The sequence below is a fragment of the Sminthopsis crassicaudata genome, chromosome 5 (assembly GCF_048593235.1).
Source record: "Sminthopsis crassicaudata isolate SCR6 chromosome 5, ASM4859323v1, whole genome shotgun sequence".
NCBI lineage: Eukaryota > Metazoa > Chordata > Mammalia > Dasyuromorphia > Dasyuridae > Sminthopsis > Sminthopsis crassicaudata.
Window position 1 is genome coordinate 53,072,702 of NC_133621.1, and position 19,823 is coordinate 53,092,524.

General features: G+C 33.3%; 1 protein-coding gene across 4 annotated transcripts in view; it reads left to right on the top strand.

Moving 5' to 3' along the window:
- STAM (signal transducing adaptor molecule) overlaps positions 1-19,823 on the top strand; it is a 59,325-nt gene that overhangs the window by 17,714 nt on the left and 21,788 nt on the right. Inside the window, exons 2-6 of one of the 4 annotated variants that reach the window (XM_074266728.1) lie at positions 7,352-7,498; positions 9,247-9,442; positions 14,334-14,409; positions 14,494-14,589; positions 19,471-19,617. In XM_074266728.1, coding sequence (XP_074122829.1) covers positions 9,420-9,442; positions 14,334-14,409; positions 14,494-14,589; positions 19,471-19,617 — 342 coding nt within the window. In that variant the 5' untranslated portion in view covers positions 7,352-7,498; positions 9,247-9,419. Of the gene's footprint in view, positions 1-7,351; positions 7,499-9,246; positions 9,443-13,232; positions 13,345-14,333; positions 14,410-14,493; positions 14,590-19,470; positions 19,618-19,823 lie in introns of those variants that run through there. The other 3 variants (XM_074266727.1, XM_074266729.1, XM_074266726.1) reach the window with 3 other exon arrangements.

Here is a 19,823-nt window from a genome sequence, read left to right on the forward strand (position 1 = left end):
GATCATAAAGTAGACCAGTTTGACCGAGAGTGTGCTTGAGGGAAATAAGATAAAAATCAGCTTTAAAAGTTAGATTTGAGTTAGATATTAGGGATTTTAATTGTCAAATAGGGAGATTTATATAGGCAATGTCACTGAATCACTGTGGTAGAGTAGTCACTGAATATTCTTTGCTGAAAGGGTGAGAGGATCAGATTTTTCTTTAAGAATATTTATTTTGCCAGCTTTTTAGAAGATAGTTTGGAGAGGAAATAAATTTGAGGCAGGTTATATCAAGTAGGAGGCCAGAATATTAATTTAAATGAGAAGTGATGAGGACCTAAACTAGTCTGGTAGATAAGTGAATGGAGAGAAGAGGATAGATGAAAGAATTTATGGAAGTAGAGTTGACAACTCTTGCCATGTTAGATGGAAATGTGAAGGTCTTATCCTGAAGGACATTTGGTCCATGTCTTTTCCTAAGGAAGTCTACAGAAAGTCCAATTAGTATTGTGAGAGACTTTCTCTAGATAAAAAATTTTTAGCTTTTTTCCCCCTCTATCTTAGACTTCTTTAGCAGTCTAGATAAAGCCTATGAATTCCTTCCCAGAATAATGTTTTTAATGTTTAGGGAAATGCCAGATTTCACTTAGAAGTTAGTGAAAATAAAGATCTAATTTTTTCCCCATCAAACTTCCTCTATATCCTGAAATCTATCCATGGCAATCTAAGGATCCTATTCCATATTAGTAATCCCTGATTGTATCTTTTTATATTTTATAAAAATACCAATGGAGAAAACAGGGTTATCCGTTAATTATCTTCCCTCATATTACATGACCAGTCCACATCGATTTCCATTCATACAGCTTTGATAAATCTCATTTGTACCTCTCCATTGCCCTTTTGGTGACCTTTGATTTTTAGTTCTTGGGAGACTGTTACTAGTAGAATATTAGCAAAATAATACTAACATTTTAAAAAACATGGGCTTTTGTCTGAAAGTAAACCTTGGGATTCTTAAAAGTACCATATAGGTCTTCAAATGAAAATAAGTCCCCCTTGCCTTTTCTGTCTTCCCTATTTTATTTATTATCTATGTAAAGTGGATATCTAGTTCACTGGACTGGACAGTATATTTGTCCAGATTTCAGGTTTCTGGGTTGTCCTTTCCACCATATATTATAATCAAGAAAATAAGCATTCTTTGTTCCTTTGGTGTTCCTTGTATGAACTCATTTGTCAGATTCTGGCTCTTATTGAGAAGATCTGCAGGGTTTTGGAATTTGATGCAATTAACAGAGTGATATCCATAAATAGGAGCATCTTAAGGACTTCTCACCTTGTATATGGAATCTCTCTTTCTTTTGGACTCTATACTTGGATATATTCCATTCCAGCAGTGAACACTTTGTGATGAGCATATATGTCTTTCTGCTTAATTTGATGTAAATAATCTGAGTATTGTTGAACAATATGCTCTCTGATGGAATATCATTTGAAAAATGATGGAAAGGGGGATACCTTTTTATTTGTTTTTTAACTTTTTAGTAGTATTTTATTTTTTTCAGTTACATGTAAATGCAGTTTTCAGTTTTCATTTTTATATCACCCTTTGGGGCTTCCTCTGGAGATGATCTGCTTTTAGTGACCTCAGGGTTTGAAATCTATTCTTCTCTTTCACCATAAAAAGTATCTATGGTCAGAGTTCTTTTTGCTTTTTTGCTCTTTTCTTTCTTTCTTTTTTAAGTTGAGGTCTGCTTTTAGGGAAAGGGATTGTCCAAGTTTCCTGTATAAGCTGCAGTGGCTACGCTAGGTTAGTACTGACTGACTTCCCGTGCTGGGTGGACATGGTCAGGTCTTGTGAAATTCTGGCATTTAGGAGCTCACTATTTGCTTTTTCTGTTTGTTTTCTTATATTTCTTATAATTATTCTTCTGGTCTACTAACTTGCAACCAGGACAGAGTAGCCAACACTGCTGGAGATTCCTTCTGGTAGATTCTCTGGCGGGTGGAGTCCACACCACTCTGGGACTGTACTCAGCCTGCTTGTGCTTGTCCCATCTCCCTCTGTGCCCAATTGAAACAAACCTTTTCTGCAAATTTTCAAAATTATCTTCTGCTGAAAATTTGTTACACTCCTAATATTTGTGGGTTCTGTCACTCCAAAACCAGTTCAAAGGCTGGATTTGCTGTTAGTGTGAGGGTAGGGAGAAGAGCCGTCTCATCTCTCAGCATTCTTTTTATATGTTTTTTTAGTTTCAAATTTTTTCTTCCTTCTTCCTAAAGCAACAAGCAATTTGATATAGGTCATACATGTACAATTATTTTAAATATATTTCTGTATTAGTCATCATGTTGTGAAAGAAAAATCAGAACAAAAGGGAAAAACCATTAGAAAAAATAAACAAAAAACCTAAAAACAGTGCATTCAGTTTCCATTGTTCTCTCTCTTTGGACATAGATGACATTTTTCATCTCAAGATTATTGGAGTTTTCTTAGATCACCATATTGCTGAGAAGAGCTAATTTTATCATAGTCGATCTTCACATAATCTTGCTATTACTGTGTACAGTGTTCTCTTGGTTCTGCTCACTTTACTTAGCATCAGTTCATGTAAATCTTTATAGGCTTTTCTGAAATCATCCCGCTTATTATTTCTTATCTCCATTACATTCATATACCACAACTTATATCCCCAACTGAGGGGCATTCTTTTAATTTCCAGTTCCCTGCCACCACACAAAGGCTGCTACAAACATTTCTGTGCATATGGGTCCTTTTCCTTTTATGATCTCTTTAGAATACAGATCCAGTAGTGGTATTGTTGGATTAAAGGACATGCACACGTGTAATTTGTCTTAATTTAACTTTTAAAACTTTTTAATATTTGAAGTTAATAGGTTTTGAATGATTGTTGTTGGGTTTTATCTCCTGGGAGGGGAGGCTTAAAATACTTGTGTGATTTTTTTTGTAATTATGTAATTACAGCATGAGAAAAGTTCTCAAAACTGCAGTCAGTTAAGTCACATGATAGCTTAAAAATTATAATTTGTTAAATTGAATTGTAGAACTCAAGAAAACTTTAAAGTGACAGTAACTAATTTAATGTGTGCTAATATACTTTAATGATTGAATGAATCTGTGATCTCATTGAAACAGATATTTTCCTACCAGGACAGGTAAGCTGGTTTAGTTGAAATGTCATGATACCCTGAGGGAGCTAGTCACATCTCAATAGAGACCATACACTGAAGAATCTTGGGAATAGCAATGCCTTCTGAACTACCAAAATAGCTTCTGGACTGGGCTTTATCATTATGGGGTGTGCAGGAGGGATAGTTACTTTGGAGAAGAGGTGCATCATCTTCTTTCTTACCACAAATCTCAATTACTGACCATTTGCATAGGCAGGTAAACCTGAGTCCTAGAAGCAACAGCATCTCCAGATTACTGTTTCCAACACAGGCCTTGTAAAGGTACCAAACCGTAGAAATGTTTTCTGGAAACTTTTTGCAGATGCTACAACTAATAACTATTGACCATTTAGAAAAGAAAGTTCTTGACATAAAAGCCCAATAGTTTTTCAGATGTTTTAGTATCAGAAGGTGCCATGATTTTATTGTTGAAAATGACATTAAACAAGATGCATTTCTTACTTTTGTTTTGCCTATGTGCCATAAGAAACATGGAACTTTTCATTTGACTTACAATCCAACTCTCCTATATGGTTTTTCTCTTATATCAGAATATGATCTCTTTGAGGGCAGAGAGTAAGTCTCCTTTCTATTTGTGTCCCTAGGGCTTTGTACATGTATTTGCTTGATCTCTGTCTTATGTTTCTTGCTTCATTCTTTCCCTCCTCTTCCTCTTCCTCCTCCTCTTTTCCACTTTTGTAGATGATAACTCATACTGTGTGACTTTTGTCTCTGTTTTTATAAATCCTATACATAGGATCTATCCAGATGACTAAAGGCCCTTCTTTTAGTTTATTATTTTGTATATATTCATACAACACATGGACTATCCATGCCTCTTGTATATCTAGCTCCCATCCCCTTTTATTCTCATTCCATTTATACTGTATTTAGTAGGATGTGATCTTTAGTAAGACATGGCTTAAATACATCAGATTACTATATGTCATGGGTTGAGAAATGGACCGCCATATTTACAAATCCAGATTCCAAAATAATATAAGAACTGATGTTGTCTTACTGACCTCTCATGATCTTCAAGCTATGTTGATTGGAAAACTATTTAAATTATACATATGTAGTGGAACACATGGGTACCTACTTTTTTTTTTTTTTTTTTTTTTTTTTTTTTTTTAAGATTATGGGGCCTGGAGACAGGAATAGTCATCTTCCCGAGTTCAGATCTTGTTTCAGACATTTATTAGTTGTGTGATCTAAGCAAGTTACTTAACTCTATTTGCCTCAGGCTTCTCATCTGTAAGATGAGCTGGAAAAGTAAAAGGCAAGCTTCTCTAGTGTCTCTGTCAAGGAAATTACAAATTGGGTCGTGAAGATTTGGACACAATTGAAAAGACTGAATTTTTTCTAACAATACCTAATATTTATATTGGCTTTTTTTTTTTTTTTTTTTTTTTTTTTTTTTTTTTTTGGTATGTTTTTTGTTTTACAAACTCTATATCTTGTGTAGTCCTCACAAACACCCTGTTAATCAGCCAAAATATAATGTTCTGTTTCTCTATATTGTAATCCTTCTCTGGGAGGAGGTTTGGGTAGCTTCTGGGGAGGCAGTCTTGGCTATAGTTCCAGTTCAATAATCCCAAAATGCAGCCAGGAGTTAAAGTTGAGATCTTATATTGTATCCTTCAAAGTCTTGAATATTTTCCTGTCAGTTGAATATTTTCCTGTCAGAATGTCTCCAGCCAGCTTCAGTCTCTAGCTCCCTCTGAATCCAAAGCCTCCAGCCAGCGCAAAGGTAGACGTGGAAATGAAATCTTACTCCTGCCTCCAAGAGTGTGGGATTGTAGGTTTCCCAGAATTCAGTCCTAGATGTGAATCTCCCAGAAGCCCATGAGCAGGCTTTTCCTTTAGACTTGTGAATCTGCTGGACTTGTGAATCCACTGAATCCTTGCTCTGAATCTTCTTCAGCTTCCCTGAAGTTCTCCTGAGAAGTCTTCTTGACCCAATCCAGACTTTATCTCCTTACAGTTTAGGAAACTGCCACTTAAAGAAGTTAAATGATTTGCATGAAATAGCAAATGGTCTAAGATGGAATACCAAAACAGTTCTTATTTTAAGTCCAGAAACTTGGCCACTATACCAAATTGCTTTTAAAAAAATCTAGAATTCTTAAGTGTTCTTTCCATTATGTCAATCTACCTTCTAAAATACAAGTTTGTTTGAACAGTGATTGAAAATTTGATATGGCATAAAATTGAGATTTCTGTCTCCCATTATCAGGGCTTATGGTGCTTTCTCACAATTAATTAGATTGTAATATGTTTTCCATGATTAAAAAATATGTTAATACTTCTTTGGTCAAGGAACTTAAATTTAAGGATCCAAGGGCCATTATTAGCTATCTTGTCTATTAAATACTTACATTTCTTTCTTTTTCTTTTTAGCTAAGAAATAAATTTTGTCAATTCCTTCTTCCAATGAATTCTCTCTGGATCATGAACTTGTCCTCTATATTTTGCTGTGTGTTTGCCTAAATTTATTCATAGTTTATGGATTTCTTGAGTATAAAAGTTCAACATTAAATAGTACATTAGCATTGAACTTCATTGACAACAACTTAAAATATTTCATGTCTTTTTATTTCAGATACTGAATATAGCATATGGCATATGTTCAGTTATATTTGCATTTAGAATGTTGGTGTAAATCAGGATTTCATTACAGAATTTCTTTCCTGTGTTTTATTGTTGCTGCTTGAAGCTCTAGTCAATGGACCTGAACATTTGAATCATTTATAATTTACTTAAAATAAGTTCTCAATATTCTTGGAGCATTTATATCAATAACCAATTTTTAAAAGTTCTATTCTCTCCCACCTCCCTCCATTTTAAAACCCATGTTAATTATTAATTTGAAACATACATCTTTAAAATGTGTGTCTTAAAAATGTATATTTTTAGAATAATATTTGAATATAATTTTGAGAATACATAAGTTCTTTTTCTTTTTAGCACCTTGCAGCACAGTTTGGCAAGTTATTGTTTGTAAAATACTATATTGTATGCCTTTTAGACTTTTTCATTTCAACTTCATATCTAAAGTTGACTTATTCAGGAATACTTTATTTCCTATTATATGTATTCATTTTTCCCAAAATATAATGATTTATTTATGTTTTTATTAACTGAGATTAATTGCTAATTGTTATAATTTTCAACCTATTATTATGAGGAAAGAAATAGTTATCCTCATTTTGGAGGACTTGTTTTACTGAAGTAATAGATACAAATAGTAATAGGACCATAAATTGAATTGGAATGGTTTAACATGGAATTTACAGTTTATATTCCATAAGAAGTACTCCTTTGAAATTTAAAAATAAAATTAAAAGCAGTCCTTTTTGTAAGATGATGTCTGAGTCAAGAAGAGATTTTTAATAGCTTTATAAAATTATGCATGAAATAGCAATTTCATTATAATGTTATTACAGCTGGGCCCTGATTAATATTATTGTTAGGTTTTCTAAAGTGGTCACATGCATTCAATTTTGCTTTACTTGAAATTATACTTATATGAAATATGGTAGATAATTGATTCTAGCCCAGTGGAAGCATGCCATGCAAATGTGAATAATTTTAGGGGATCCATTATTCCTACTAATCTGAACCTTGCTCTATATCTGGGCCTTTTAATACAATCAAATAATTCTTCTTTGATACTTTCAGTAATAACATCCTTCTCATTGACTCATAGATCTTGAATCCCAAACAGAAAAGTGTTGCACATGGTTATGTGAAGTTTCCTCTGCTTTGTAGATAAGTATTTCTTTGTTTAGAAGATAAACTCTGGTCATTTTATAGAATCAAGTTTAGTACCAGTGAAATAAAATTAAAGTTTTAAGAAGTTTGAGTCAATCAAGAACTATTAATTAAGTGCCTCCTATGTGCCAGCACTATGCTAAGTGTTAGGGATGTACAGATACAAATGAAATTCCCTTTTCCAAAGAAGCATACATTCTTATCAGAAGGGAATAAACACTTATCAGAATTTGATAAAAAACACAAGAATCAGAACAGTGAAACCATTGGAAAGTCCTCATGAGCTATATACTATTTGAGAACTTCTTTTTGAAAATATTGATTAAAATGAGATCTTTTTGAAGTTTTGTAAAGATTAAAGCACTATATAATACTAGCTCTTATTTTGTTCCTTAAGGAATTCTTTGACAAACTGACAGCTCGTGACACATTGGGCAGCTCGCTGGGCCTGCAGTCATGGGCCGTTTGAGTTCCTATCTGGGCTCAGATACTCCTGGGCAAGTCATTACACCTCTGCTGCCTCAGTTTCTTCAGCTATAAAATGGTGATAATAATGGTATTCAGAGGATAGTTCAATAAGATAGTATTTGTAAAATATTTTGTTAACTTTAAAAATTGCTATGTGTGGGCCACAGAATTCCAATCTGTGACAAGTCACTTAGAATTGAGTATATTCAGTTTATTAGGGATACCCTAATTAATTGCATCTAAGAACTTACTCATTTTGAGGGACCCCTGCACTTAAGTGCTAGCAACTTTTGTACATTTGGGAGAACTTTTTATTTTTAGTATAAAAGGAGGTATTATATAGTTCACTGATTAGTTGATTAGAAATGGGGAAATCTTATGGTCAACTAAGGGAAATGTCCATCAATTATAACCATTTGGTCAACAGACCTTTCACAAGTCACCTTCCACCCATCATCAACTCCAGGTCATCTCAGCAAAGGCTTTCCAAAGGTTAAAGAATCCTTTCAACAAAATCTTAAGGCCTTTTTCACAAGTCCTGGAAATCAGGATTTCATTACAGAATTTCTTTCATGTAATAATGTGCAAGAATCCAAGTTGTAGGTTTAAAGCATAAGGAGTAGATGGTAGTGATTCATGAGGGTGAGGGCTATTACAACAACAAATGAACCTTATTATAGCACAATCCAGAGAGTTGACTAATATAAATCTAGCTGATAAATCACACATGGTGGATTAATCATTCATACCTTTTATAACATTAGCTAACATAACTAATCAAAAATTAATTTTCTTCTGCTTAATTCATTTATAAATTACTGATACCCATCAAATGATAATCAATATTTATAATGATTAACATACATAGATAGGGATATCAATTATCATTATCTATATAAATGATATAATTATTATATACAAAGTGATGCGAAAACTAACATTAATATCTAAATACATTTTAACTGAGATTTGCACTATTTTGTTTTTAGTAAATGCTTACAAAATATGACTAGTTACTCATAAGTATAAGTAAAATTCTTAAGTTTCGTGGAGTTGCTGCTAGGTAAAATGAAAGCACAATGTTTTTTAAATAATAATAGAAACAGCTCATCTTTTATGCAGCTAAATTTTGCAGAATATTTTTCATTTTATCTTCAAAATTTATGAGGAAGATGCAGTTATTTATCACCCTTCTTGGGAGGCAGTTGCAATTTCTAACTCCTCACCAAGGTCTGCAGGAGCTGTCAGAATTAGAACCCAGGGCCCTCTGACTTCAAATTCCAGTACTTTACTTCAGTATACATATAGAGCAAACCGAATTACAGATGCAAAAGTGTTATTCTGAAATTTTTTAACATATTAATATTATTGTATTTTTTAAAAATACCAATACATGATATAAAATGTCATGATCGTTTTAAAAATTGCTGTTAATTTTTTTTATCAGCACTATAATTTTTAGAAAATATTAAGTGCCCCACATTGCTTAGACTTTGAGTTGTGCTATTGTTATACATGTTTATTTATACTAGGCAATATGGAAGTTTATACTGGCAAGCAGTTTTGACTGGTTGATTTCCATTTCTAACACTCCATTTGGTGTACTTCTTTCTGGATGCCATTGAGAAGAAACTTAGTGAACAATTGATTTTTTTCAATAAACTGTGGTCTTTCAAGGGAAAGCTGCCATTAATTCTGCCAAATGTTGTTTTCTTTTGCTGCTTTTCCTTTTTTTTTTTTTTTTTTTTTTTTTTTTTTTAATAGTGTTAATTTGTTAGGGCTAGAAAATTAGTGATATGTCTCTATTTTTGCTTTTTATCCCAGGATCAAAGGTGACTAAAGGCAAATTTTCACTACCTTTCAAGTAAGAATTAGAGAGAGATTTAACTCATCACCACCATGGTTTGAAAGATAGGATTGTAGGGAAGAGGGTTGGACCAGGATAGAGAAGTAGGAAGAGAAGAGGCCTTCTTTAAAGCTTTGCATCTTTGAAGCTGATGGCACACACTATAGGAGTAAGGTAAGGTAAAGAGATTAGTTAGTAGCTGAGGAAATTGAGCTGAAGTTTTAATTCAGGATACAGTCATAGTTGATTTATGAAATCAGCACTAAAAGTTTTTGAAAATTGTGTCCACTGATTATTCTTTTTAAGACTACCAAAGTTAAAAGTAGTCTTTTGAACAACTTAATGTTCATTAAATAGAATTTAATAAATTGAAAACATATAGATTAAATGTAGGAGGTATGAGAAATGGATAATGCTTCCCTTAATTTCTTCCTTTCTGTATGAATATTAACTTGCTTATATAATTCTGTAAGATTTACAAAGCACTTTCCTTACAAATAATCCTGTGAGATAAGTAAAGCATCCCAGATTTAGATTTGATAGGGAATTTAAAGAGGCCATTTTGTTTATTCACTTATTTTGGAGATGAAGATTCTCAGGGTCATGGAGGTAAATTATTGCTCAGTGTCCCAAGATAGTAAGACATTTAAGTGAAATTCTGTGATTCCAGACCCAGTATTCTTTCCTGTGCATCAAACTGATAAGTAGTAAAGTTTTATTCCCATTTTTTTTATAAATGAGGTGACTCAACAATAGGGAGGTTAGGTGACTTTCCCTGGAAGCTAGTGAGTGTTAGGGTAAAGAGGTTATTTAGGTTTTATCTTAATCTTGGAGCCAACATTCTCTCCATTATGACATGCTCATTGGTGCAGCAGTTTTGAATATAGCAAATTCTTAGATATCCTTGAATCATTAGAGATAATATTACTAACTCAAATTCATTAAATACCTACTAATTTAATTTTAATCAAATCAGATTTGTGAGCTCTAATGGGGTCTTTTGGAAAAATAACTGATTTGGCATTAAAAGACTTGTATTCAAATACCAAATGTATTGCTTACTATTAGAGTTATTCAGGGCAAATTGCTTAACCTGTCAACCTTTCAGTTTCTTCATCTGTTAAATGAAAGGTTTGGACTTTCTTTTGGAGAGGGAACCCCTATCAATGAGATATCTATTGAAGTATAATCAAACTTTAATTTTTTTCTCATTTGTAATATTGACTCTCCATATAATTAAATGCTTTCCCCAAATCAGCTTATGAAATTAGGTTGACTTTACCCAACTTCAAGTTCAATTAATCTTCTAAACTGTTAACTTTCTTGTAAAGAATAAATAAGAAAAACCATGGAATAGCAAAAATGCATGCCTTAGAGAAGAAATATGCTGAGGTTCTGGGATAAATCAAATAATCCATTTCTGCATAATTGAGAATTGGTGTTTTGGTAAATAAAAACACTGATAGTTTTTATACAACTATTTAAAAAGAATATTTAAACTGTATGCGAGTCTATGTATATACACACATATATGTACACATACATACATATCCTTAAAAATTAAATTTAGATTTTTCAGTATTCTATGCTGAGAAATAGAATGTTTCCATTCTTATATTTTGGAGCATTCTAATTTGATAAGTACCTGTGACTATTAGGAAGAAAATCAATGGGTTCTAATGTCAAAGGCAAATTTATTTTTATGCAATCACTTTGATAAACCAAAGTTAAATCATTGACTAATAAATTGACTAAGACATAAATTAATAAGTAGTAACCACAAGGTATTAGTTTTTAAGAAATTTTTCTGTTGATTTGGGCCAATTCAAATTTATTCTTTTTCTTTATTCATAATTTAATATCTAAATCTGTATAAATCTATCTTTGAAATGAATGTTTTAAAATTTTATAATTTGTAAGCATACAATTAATTTTGTTAATAAATTTTTACTTAATTCATTTTTGAATATTTCCCCCAAAGAAAAATAATTCAATAAATTCTACTGAGAGCTGTAATCTGAAAGGGTATGCAACATTTCCAATGCATAGGCTTTTTTTATTTCTTTACATAGAGGAAGGAAGAGTTTTATTTTCTGTCCTTCTGAAGCAAGATAATAAAAATGATTTTAATAGTTATAGAAATTCAGATGAGATCACAAATTCTGCATCTTAAAAAAATTATTTTTCCATGTGGAAAATAGATAATTTAAATGAAAAATTAAAAATCAGTAATTGTTACAAAGTTACTCAAGTTTTTAATAATTATAGACTTCAGTCACATCTCTATTGCAACATAAGTGTGATGTACACAGTAAAATACTTTTTACATACTAATTTTAAACCAGGTTAATCTTGCAGATAGTTTCAAAGTTGACTTTCTTAATAATTTTCAGTAAGGTCATTGACTTTTTTTAAGGAGATGGAAACAATATTTGTTTTTTTGTTTCCTCTTCTACCTCCTTCAATTAGATTTGCTTATGCAGTGCTATGATATTTTAGCAGTCTCTCTGGATTGAAAGTAATTATATAATAATTGTAAGAGACTTGCCCAAGATCACACAGTTAGATAGTGTCTGAGATTGGATTTGAACTCAGGTCCTCCTATCTCCCAAGGCCAAAGTTCTATCCCCTATGCCACCTAATTGTCCCTTTCTTTTAAGTTTTACCACTTACCACTCTTCTCCCTCCTTTCTTTTTTTTTTTTTTTTTCATATTTTTCCAATTTTTTCTTTTCTAGGACCAGTACAATCAATACACTTTTCTATTGATTATTTATCTCATTTGATTCATGCAGCAGCCATTTCAGAGTTTTATTCGAGTCTTTAAGGTTTTAAAATTGTGTTTTAGGCTCACAGATTTAGAACTGGAAGAGACTTTGGAGATCATCCATTCCAATTTCTTTATTGGTGTCTTTTAAAAAATTATATATATATATATATATAATTGCTGAGTTTATATAATATCAAACATTTTAATGATACTGACTCTAATACAGGGATTCTTAAACTTGTTTTGTGTGTTATGGGCCATGTTGACAGTTTTATAAAGTTGGTTCCCAGAATGATTATAAATGTAGTTATCAATATGCTGTTTAAAAACAAATTTACAAATACCTCTTTAAGAATACCTGCCTCGGTAGAACCTCACATTATTTATAAATAGAGTGATCTAAAGTGAAGTGTTGACAGGGAGACTAGTGATGCTGTTTCAATAACTTTGATGAAAAGTTATAAAGAAGTGAAATTAAGGTAGAAGGAGAAAAGGTTGAATGCAAGAGAAATTTTGAAAGATTTAACAAACTGGTGTACATATATGCGATGAGGGAAGAGTTGAAGATGTTGCAGAGATTCTGAATTTGAACCCCCTGAAGAATGTTGGTTGGTTTTAAGAGAAAGGGAAGCTTAGAAGAGAAGAGAGTTCAGGGGGAAGCTAAAAATATAGATCTGGAAGTCATCTATTTTTAAATGCATAGAAACTGAAAAGAGCAAAGAAAGAGATAGGAGAAGAAACAGGGGATGGAAAGAAAAGGAAGAGAAAGGTTGGTTAGATTTAGGGAGTTGAATAGAAGACGTTAGAATCATAAAAATCCAGAGGGGAAAGAGTACCCTGGAGGAGAAAATGTGGTCAGCAGTGCCAAATGGAGCAGCATGGGTCAAGAAGAATTAATACTGAGAAAAGATCATCACTTTTGCCATTAAAAGATAATTTCTAACTTCAGAAAACAGGAGTTAAGGGTTGAAAAGTAAGTGACAGGAGAGAAAGTAGAGGGAGGAAGTGACGAAAGGAATTTATCTCAGAAAGAGAGAAGATACTGAATGAAGATATTGAATTTTGAGGAGGGTTGTAGGGATGTAGTAAATTTTTTTTTTTTTTTTTTTAAGGATGAAAGATACTTGGATATGCTTGAAAGGCAGTTGGAAAGAACCAGTTTGTTCAGGAGAGGTTGAAGATTTGCGGAGAGAAGATTAAGGAAACAATCTGCTGAAGATAACAGATTATTGCTCACCTTAAGATTTAGAGGAGAATTAAATTGACTTTAGGATCTTATTGGGATTTAGGTCTTCTAAGAAGAAAAGGTGCTAATAATGAAGGGAGTACAAAGGATTACCAATGGGCAATTCATGTTTTACATTGATAAAATGGAAAAATAAATTTGAGAAAGGCCCCTAGAATATTTCATGGACTCCCTTCATTGAACTTACTGGACAGATATGAGGGGTTGGTTTGCAATCAGCAGAATTAGAAGGGAGTGCTTACTTCAATGATGTCCATTGGCATTTTGGAGATTGTGATATATACTATGTTTTTAAGCCATAGGGTTTTTTTGTTTTGTTTGTTTCTGTTTGGTTTTGGCAAGGCAATTGGGGTTATGTGATTTGCCCATAATCACACAGCTAGTAAATATTAAGTGTCTGAGGCCAAATTTGAACTCAGGTTCTCTTGGCTCGTGTTCGATCCACTGTGCCATCTATCTGTCCCGATATTATAATACTGAAAGAATAAATTAGTGTTAAAAAGGGGGGGGGGGAGGCATTGAGGTTTGATCTAAGAATTACATAATTTGTAAACATTTTATAAACTATTGGCAATTTAAATGTGAAAGTCTTGTCAAGTGAACAGTGTGTACTAATGTACTGCTGGAGAGAACATGAATCTTCTATATATTGACATTCTTACTTTAAATGAAACCAGATGATAAACAATAACTAAATGGAAGGATAGTTCACAGTTTCTCTTCAAAATAATGGGATATACTCTACAAAGTTCAAAGCTGAATTGATTGCTTGATTAATCATGTCATATATTAAGGTGATATCTATTAAGTAATAATTTGTCATAAAGCCTGAAAATTTTCAACTTATCTCTCTTGTTAGTTAAGTGATCCTGATGGTTTTGTTAAAATATTTTAAAGGGATTTTTTTTTAGAAAAGAGGTTTATAATTAAGTATCTTGGTTATATCAAATACTAGCTTTTTGTATGACATGTTATTGTGTCTTTTTATATTTTAAATAAGAAAGAAAAGGCAAAGGAGGGTGACTGAGTGCCCCTTTTCTCAATTTTTAGGCCTAAAGACTGTCTTCGGTCTATTATGAAGAGAGTGAATCATAAAGATCCTCATGTAGCAATGCAAGCACTGACTGTAAGTATTTTCTTTCAAAGCTATATTACAGATTTGCATAGTAAAATTAAGCCTCTTTAAGCTTATTAATTTTTTCTGAATTAGCTTCTAGGAGCATGTGTATCGAATTGTGGCAAAATTTTTCATTTAGAAGTATGTTCAAGAGATTTTGCTAGTGAAGTCAGCAACGTATTAAATAAGGTAAGAACTTATTTCGGTAAAGAAAGTTCTTTTCTCTCCTTATTTTTCATGTGTGTGTGATGTAAAGGGCTGAAACTCTTGAGTTAATGCACTGAGGTTCACTAAAGGCTAATTACCAGTTGGACAGTACTCTATAAGAATATGCTTGGAAAATGGCCTTTCCCACTATCCTGTGCTGGCCCAATCATTTGGTGTGTACAGAGAATTGTAGGAGGGACTTGAAGGTGGAATGAGACTAGCCAGGGACACTTCTGGGTGGGAGACGAAGAGGTGAGGTCATGAAGATCCTGCGACCATCCCCTTGACTTCTACTGCTGAAGACCAAGAATAAAGGCTTTTGCTTATCCTGACTCTGGCTGATTCTAAGATATCCAGGGATGCTAACGCAGTCATCACAGTGTTTTATTTATGCTCAGTTTAAAAAAAAATTACAGCACTTTTAGATTACTTATCTTTTCAACAAAAAAGTAGTTATTTCATTTTGCTGAAGTAGAGTATTATAAATCTTAGCCCTGAACTTGTTGTTTTTTTAACTATGTTATGGTCTTTCTAACTAACTCTTTTGTTTCCATTGGGCTTCTAACTTAGTACGAAAGCATGGAGAATTATTATCATTATTATTATTTTTTTTGTATAATCAAATAATATTAAATTTATACAATTCTCATAACAAAGACATTTTCATCTTAAACACTGTATATCCATGTTCCAAGTAGTTAGCAAATGTTTACCTTACTTTTTATATTATAGAATGTGAATCTGATGAGATTAGTGGCAGTGCAGAGTATTGTGGAAATCCCCTTTTGGCCAACTTAGGTTCTTTGTGAAAGAATTCACAAATCCAAAAAATTTTAGATGGCAAAAATGGAAGTTTATTGTTGGATAGGAAGCCAGTTTTGCTGAGACTGACTTCTTTACTGGAAAAGTTCTATTAGGGAAATGGAGGCTGGCTCTGAGAAAAGAATGTCTTCTCAGTGGGCAGGGTCTTACTTTGGATATTCTGCAAAAACCTAATTTATGAGCAGCTCTTGGCAGGGGACTGGGGCAGCCTGAGCTGATCAGACCAGGATCTTTCAATTGAATGTGAAGTCTTTTCTGACACTGTGACATCTGGAAAGATCAATAAGATTTGATTTGCCCTTGAATGGTATTGCTTATCTTCCTCTTGAGAGAATGTGAAACTATTTGGAGTCTGAGTTTTTGCAGATTAAAGGGGACATACATGGTTTTTGTGATTTTTACAAGATTTTTACAGAGTTCACTCAGATCATACACAGTTCACTCACATCAAATTCTCACAGTACAGGACACATTTTTTCTAATACAGTAACTGTAAGTAAAAAAGCTGAGTAATATTTATCATCTCATTACATAAAACTTTGGATGATGGGGTTTTTGTGCATTAGTTTTTATTTATTTTTTTTATTTATAAGATATATGCATGGGTAATTTTTCAGCATTGACAGCTGCAGAACCTTTTGTCCAATTTTTCCCCTCTTTCCCCCCCACTCCTTCCCTCAGATGGCAGGTTGACCAATACATGTTAAATATGTTAAAGTATATGTTAAATACAATGTAAGTATACATGTCCAAACAGTTGTTTTGCTGTACAAAAAGAAACTGACTTTGAAATAGTGTACAATTAACCTGTGAAGGAAATCAAAAATGTAGGCGGACAAAGATAGAGGGATTAGAAATGCTATGTAGTGGTTCACACCAATCTCCTAGAATTCTTTCCCTGGGTGTAGCTGGTTCAGTTCATTACTATCTATTGGAACTGATTTGGTTCATCTCATTGTTGGAGAGGGCCACGTCCACCAGAAATGATCATCATATAGTATTGTTGTTGAAATATATAACAATTTCCTGGTTCTGCTCATTTCACTCAGCATCAGTTTATGTAAGTCTCTCCAAGCCTCTCTGTATTCATCCTGTTGGTCATTTCTTACAGAACAATAATATTCCATAACCTTCATATACCATAATTTATTCTGCCAATCTCCAATTGATGGACATCCACTCAGTTTCCAGTTTCTGGTCACTACAAAGAGGGCTTGTGCATTAGGTTTTTTTTTTTTGACATTACATATGCATGGGTAATTTTTTTTACAGCATTATCCCTTGTACACACTTCTTTTCTGAATTTTCCTTTCCTTCCCTCTAACCCCTCCCCTAGATGACAGGTAATCCCATACATGTTACATGTGTTACAGTAAATCCTAGATACAATATATGTGTTTAAAACCGAGTTTCTTGTTGTACTGTAAGAATTGGATTCAGAAGGTAAAAGTAACCTGGGTAGAAAGACAATAGATGCATTATTTTTTAAAGGGATCCTGAATTAACATTTTGGATGCGATTAATGAATGATAATATGGTGGTGATGTGAGGAATACTGAAACTGTCTCTTTCTCTCTGACTTTGGGGGGAATGCTTAAGAAAACTCCTTGAACCCTGGGAGAAGCTCTCCCCTGAGGGACACGCCCCAGGGAATCAAAATAAAGTAGTTTCATTCTGTTATCTGGATGGTACTAGTTGAGTCCAGGTCCATAGCCTGAGTTGGAGATCTAGATTTTTATAGACCTCTATTGAGTTGAAAATTAGCCATGGGATACTCATTCAAATGGAAAATTTCTGTTCAATTCAAAGATTTTGGTCTGATTTCAATTCAAACTGCATCCATCCCCTAGCTAAAGTTTCAAATTCTAAAAAGGGGCAACTTGAGGCTCATTCCTTGCAGAGGGCCAAAAGCAGGACATGCCATGCCAAGGAACCTCTCTCTCTCTCCTTGGTATAGCTGTCTTCCAGGACCCTCTGCCCATTGAGGATATTGTGTTTTCAGCTTTAATCCCGCTTTATCTCTCTAACCTATTTCCCTAACAGGACCACACCCCTCTTTACCCCTCTGGATTTCTCTGCTAGGAACTTTACCTTGCCTCTGAGGAAGTCAGCCTTCCTAGCAAAGGCTGGCTTCTCCGTTCCAACAATAAACTTCTTTTGCCAGTCTAACTTTTCTGGTTCATTTACAAAGTAACCTGCGGGCCAACCAGAGAGGGTTCCCACAACTCTTCTGCCCTGAGCCAAACCTTATCAGTGCTTATCAGTGCAGATATCAATAGGTTCTGTAAGATGAAGTTTGTTAGAAATTATAAATGTGATATTTTATCTTTATTGGCAAGAACGACATAAAAGAGTTGATGCATATAACAAAAATTAAGGATGCTAGGCTGTTGCTGATGTGTGTGGTGGGGGGTGGGGGGGTAACAAAAAAGAGACTGACCGACTGACAGATATACACAGCCAGAGGGAGACAGAAAGGGAAAGGGAGAGTTGGGAGACTCTTATTGGAGAATCATGAGGGAAAATTGGAACTAATTAATATATAGTCTTTAAAAAAAAGTGAAGAATTTGGCGGTAATGTAATAAACAATAGGAAGTAGGTGGGTGCAGTGCATAGAGTTCTGGGCCTGGAGTCAGGAAAAAATATCTTCTCAATTTCTAATCTAGCTTCAGACACTTCTTAGGTATGTAATCCTGGGCAAGTCAATTCATCCTATTTTGCCTCGGTTTTCTCATCTGCAAAATGAAATGGAAAAGTACATCTTTGCCAAGAAAAGGGGATCTCAAAGAGGAGGACATAACTGAAATGCCCGAACAGTGACAACACGGTATAATCTTAAAAGTTTTTAAATAGTGTAGAGTCTTGAAAATTACATTTTAAGAAGAATGATGAAGCAGGATATCTTAAATTGCAGAGATTATAAAGGCAGAGACACTACCCAATGGGCTGTTAAAGTAATTTAGTTCAGAGACAGTGAAAGGTTGTCTATGGAAACAAGATGAAAGTTGTTTAAAAAATTGCTGGGGAGAATCTGCAGGAAAAAAAAAAAAGATGTAGAAAGAAAGGGAAGTATCAGCACCAAAATTTATACCTGTTTGCCTCAGTTGATAGTCATAGAGAAGATTCAAAAGGATACAATTTTGGGGGGGTGGGTAAGGAAGGAAACTTCAAAAATTTTATTTAAATTGAGTTTTAAGTGATGGGACATCTTTGTGTACCTATTCTTTAAGTTACTAGAGATGCAAATTTGGTTATTATCATCATAGAAGACTATATTGAAAGGTAGTTTCTTTTATACATAATACCCCCCACTTTTGCTCTAAAGATCTAGAAAAAAACTTTTTCTTTTTTTTAAAATTTTGGTAATTATTAAGAAGAATGACAAAGGAAGACTAGCCTAGAGCCTCTGAGAGAAGAATCATCAAAGGAGACCCCTAGAGGTCCCAGAGGTAAAGTGGTAGAATAAAGTCTGAGGAGCTGAGAGGTAGTTTAGGGGGAAGGCGAAGGAATGTTAGTAATAGCTGTTTCACTAGGAAGACTGGAGAAGATTAAATCTGAGTTGAAGAGTTCTCTTCAATTTTAGTTTTAAAGTTTAAATCCATTTCATCATATAACTACTGAAAATGTTTGGTTGCAATTCCAGTTCCCCCCCCCCCCCCATAATATGTCATCTGTTGTTTCTGTAATAGACATAATAATAATAATTATTATTTATTATTAGTTGCTATTATTGTTATTAATAATAGCAGCTAACATTTATATAATTTTTTAGGTTTTACAAAGGGCTTTACAAATATTATTTCAGTTTCATAATCCTGGGAGTTAGATACTCTTTTCTCTCTGTTTTACTGATGAGGAAATTTAGGTAAACAAGTGTTAAATGACTTGCCTAGGATCACACTGATATTAACTAAGATTAGATTTGAATTTTGGTTTTGATGCCCAGTCTGCTTTGTTGATCAAAAGATGCTATAGCATTCTTTATTGCCTTTATGATGAAAAGCATTTGTTTTTTCATTAAAATGTCTTTTCTTTCTTAGGGTCATCCAAAAGTTTGTGAAAAGTTAAAAGCTCTTATGGTGGAATGGACAGATGAATTCAAGAATGATCCACAACTTAGTCTAATATCTGCAATGATAAAAAACCTTAAGGAGCAAGGAGTTACATTTCCAGCTATTGGCTCACAGGTATATGAAAAACCATTATTTCATGTACTGTTCTTGAATATAAGAAGTAACCTTTATTTGGAAGCTTCTTTTTAATTATGTAGTTTTTAAAAAAACACAGTTTATAGTAATGTTAAACAACTTAACATGTGAAAGTAAGTTAAAAGGTAATTTGTGTGAGAATATCAATCTACAGGAATCCCTATTTCCCATAATTTGCCTCCTTC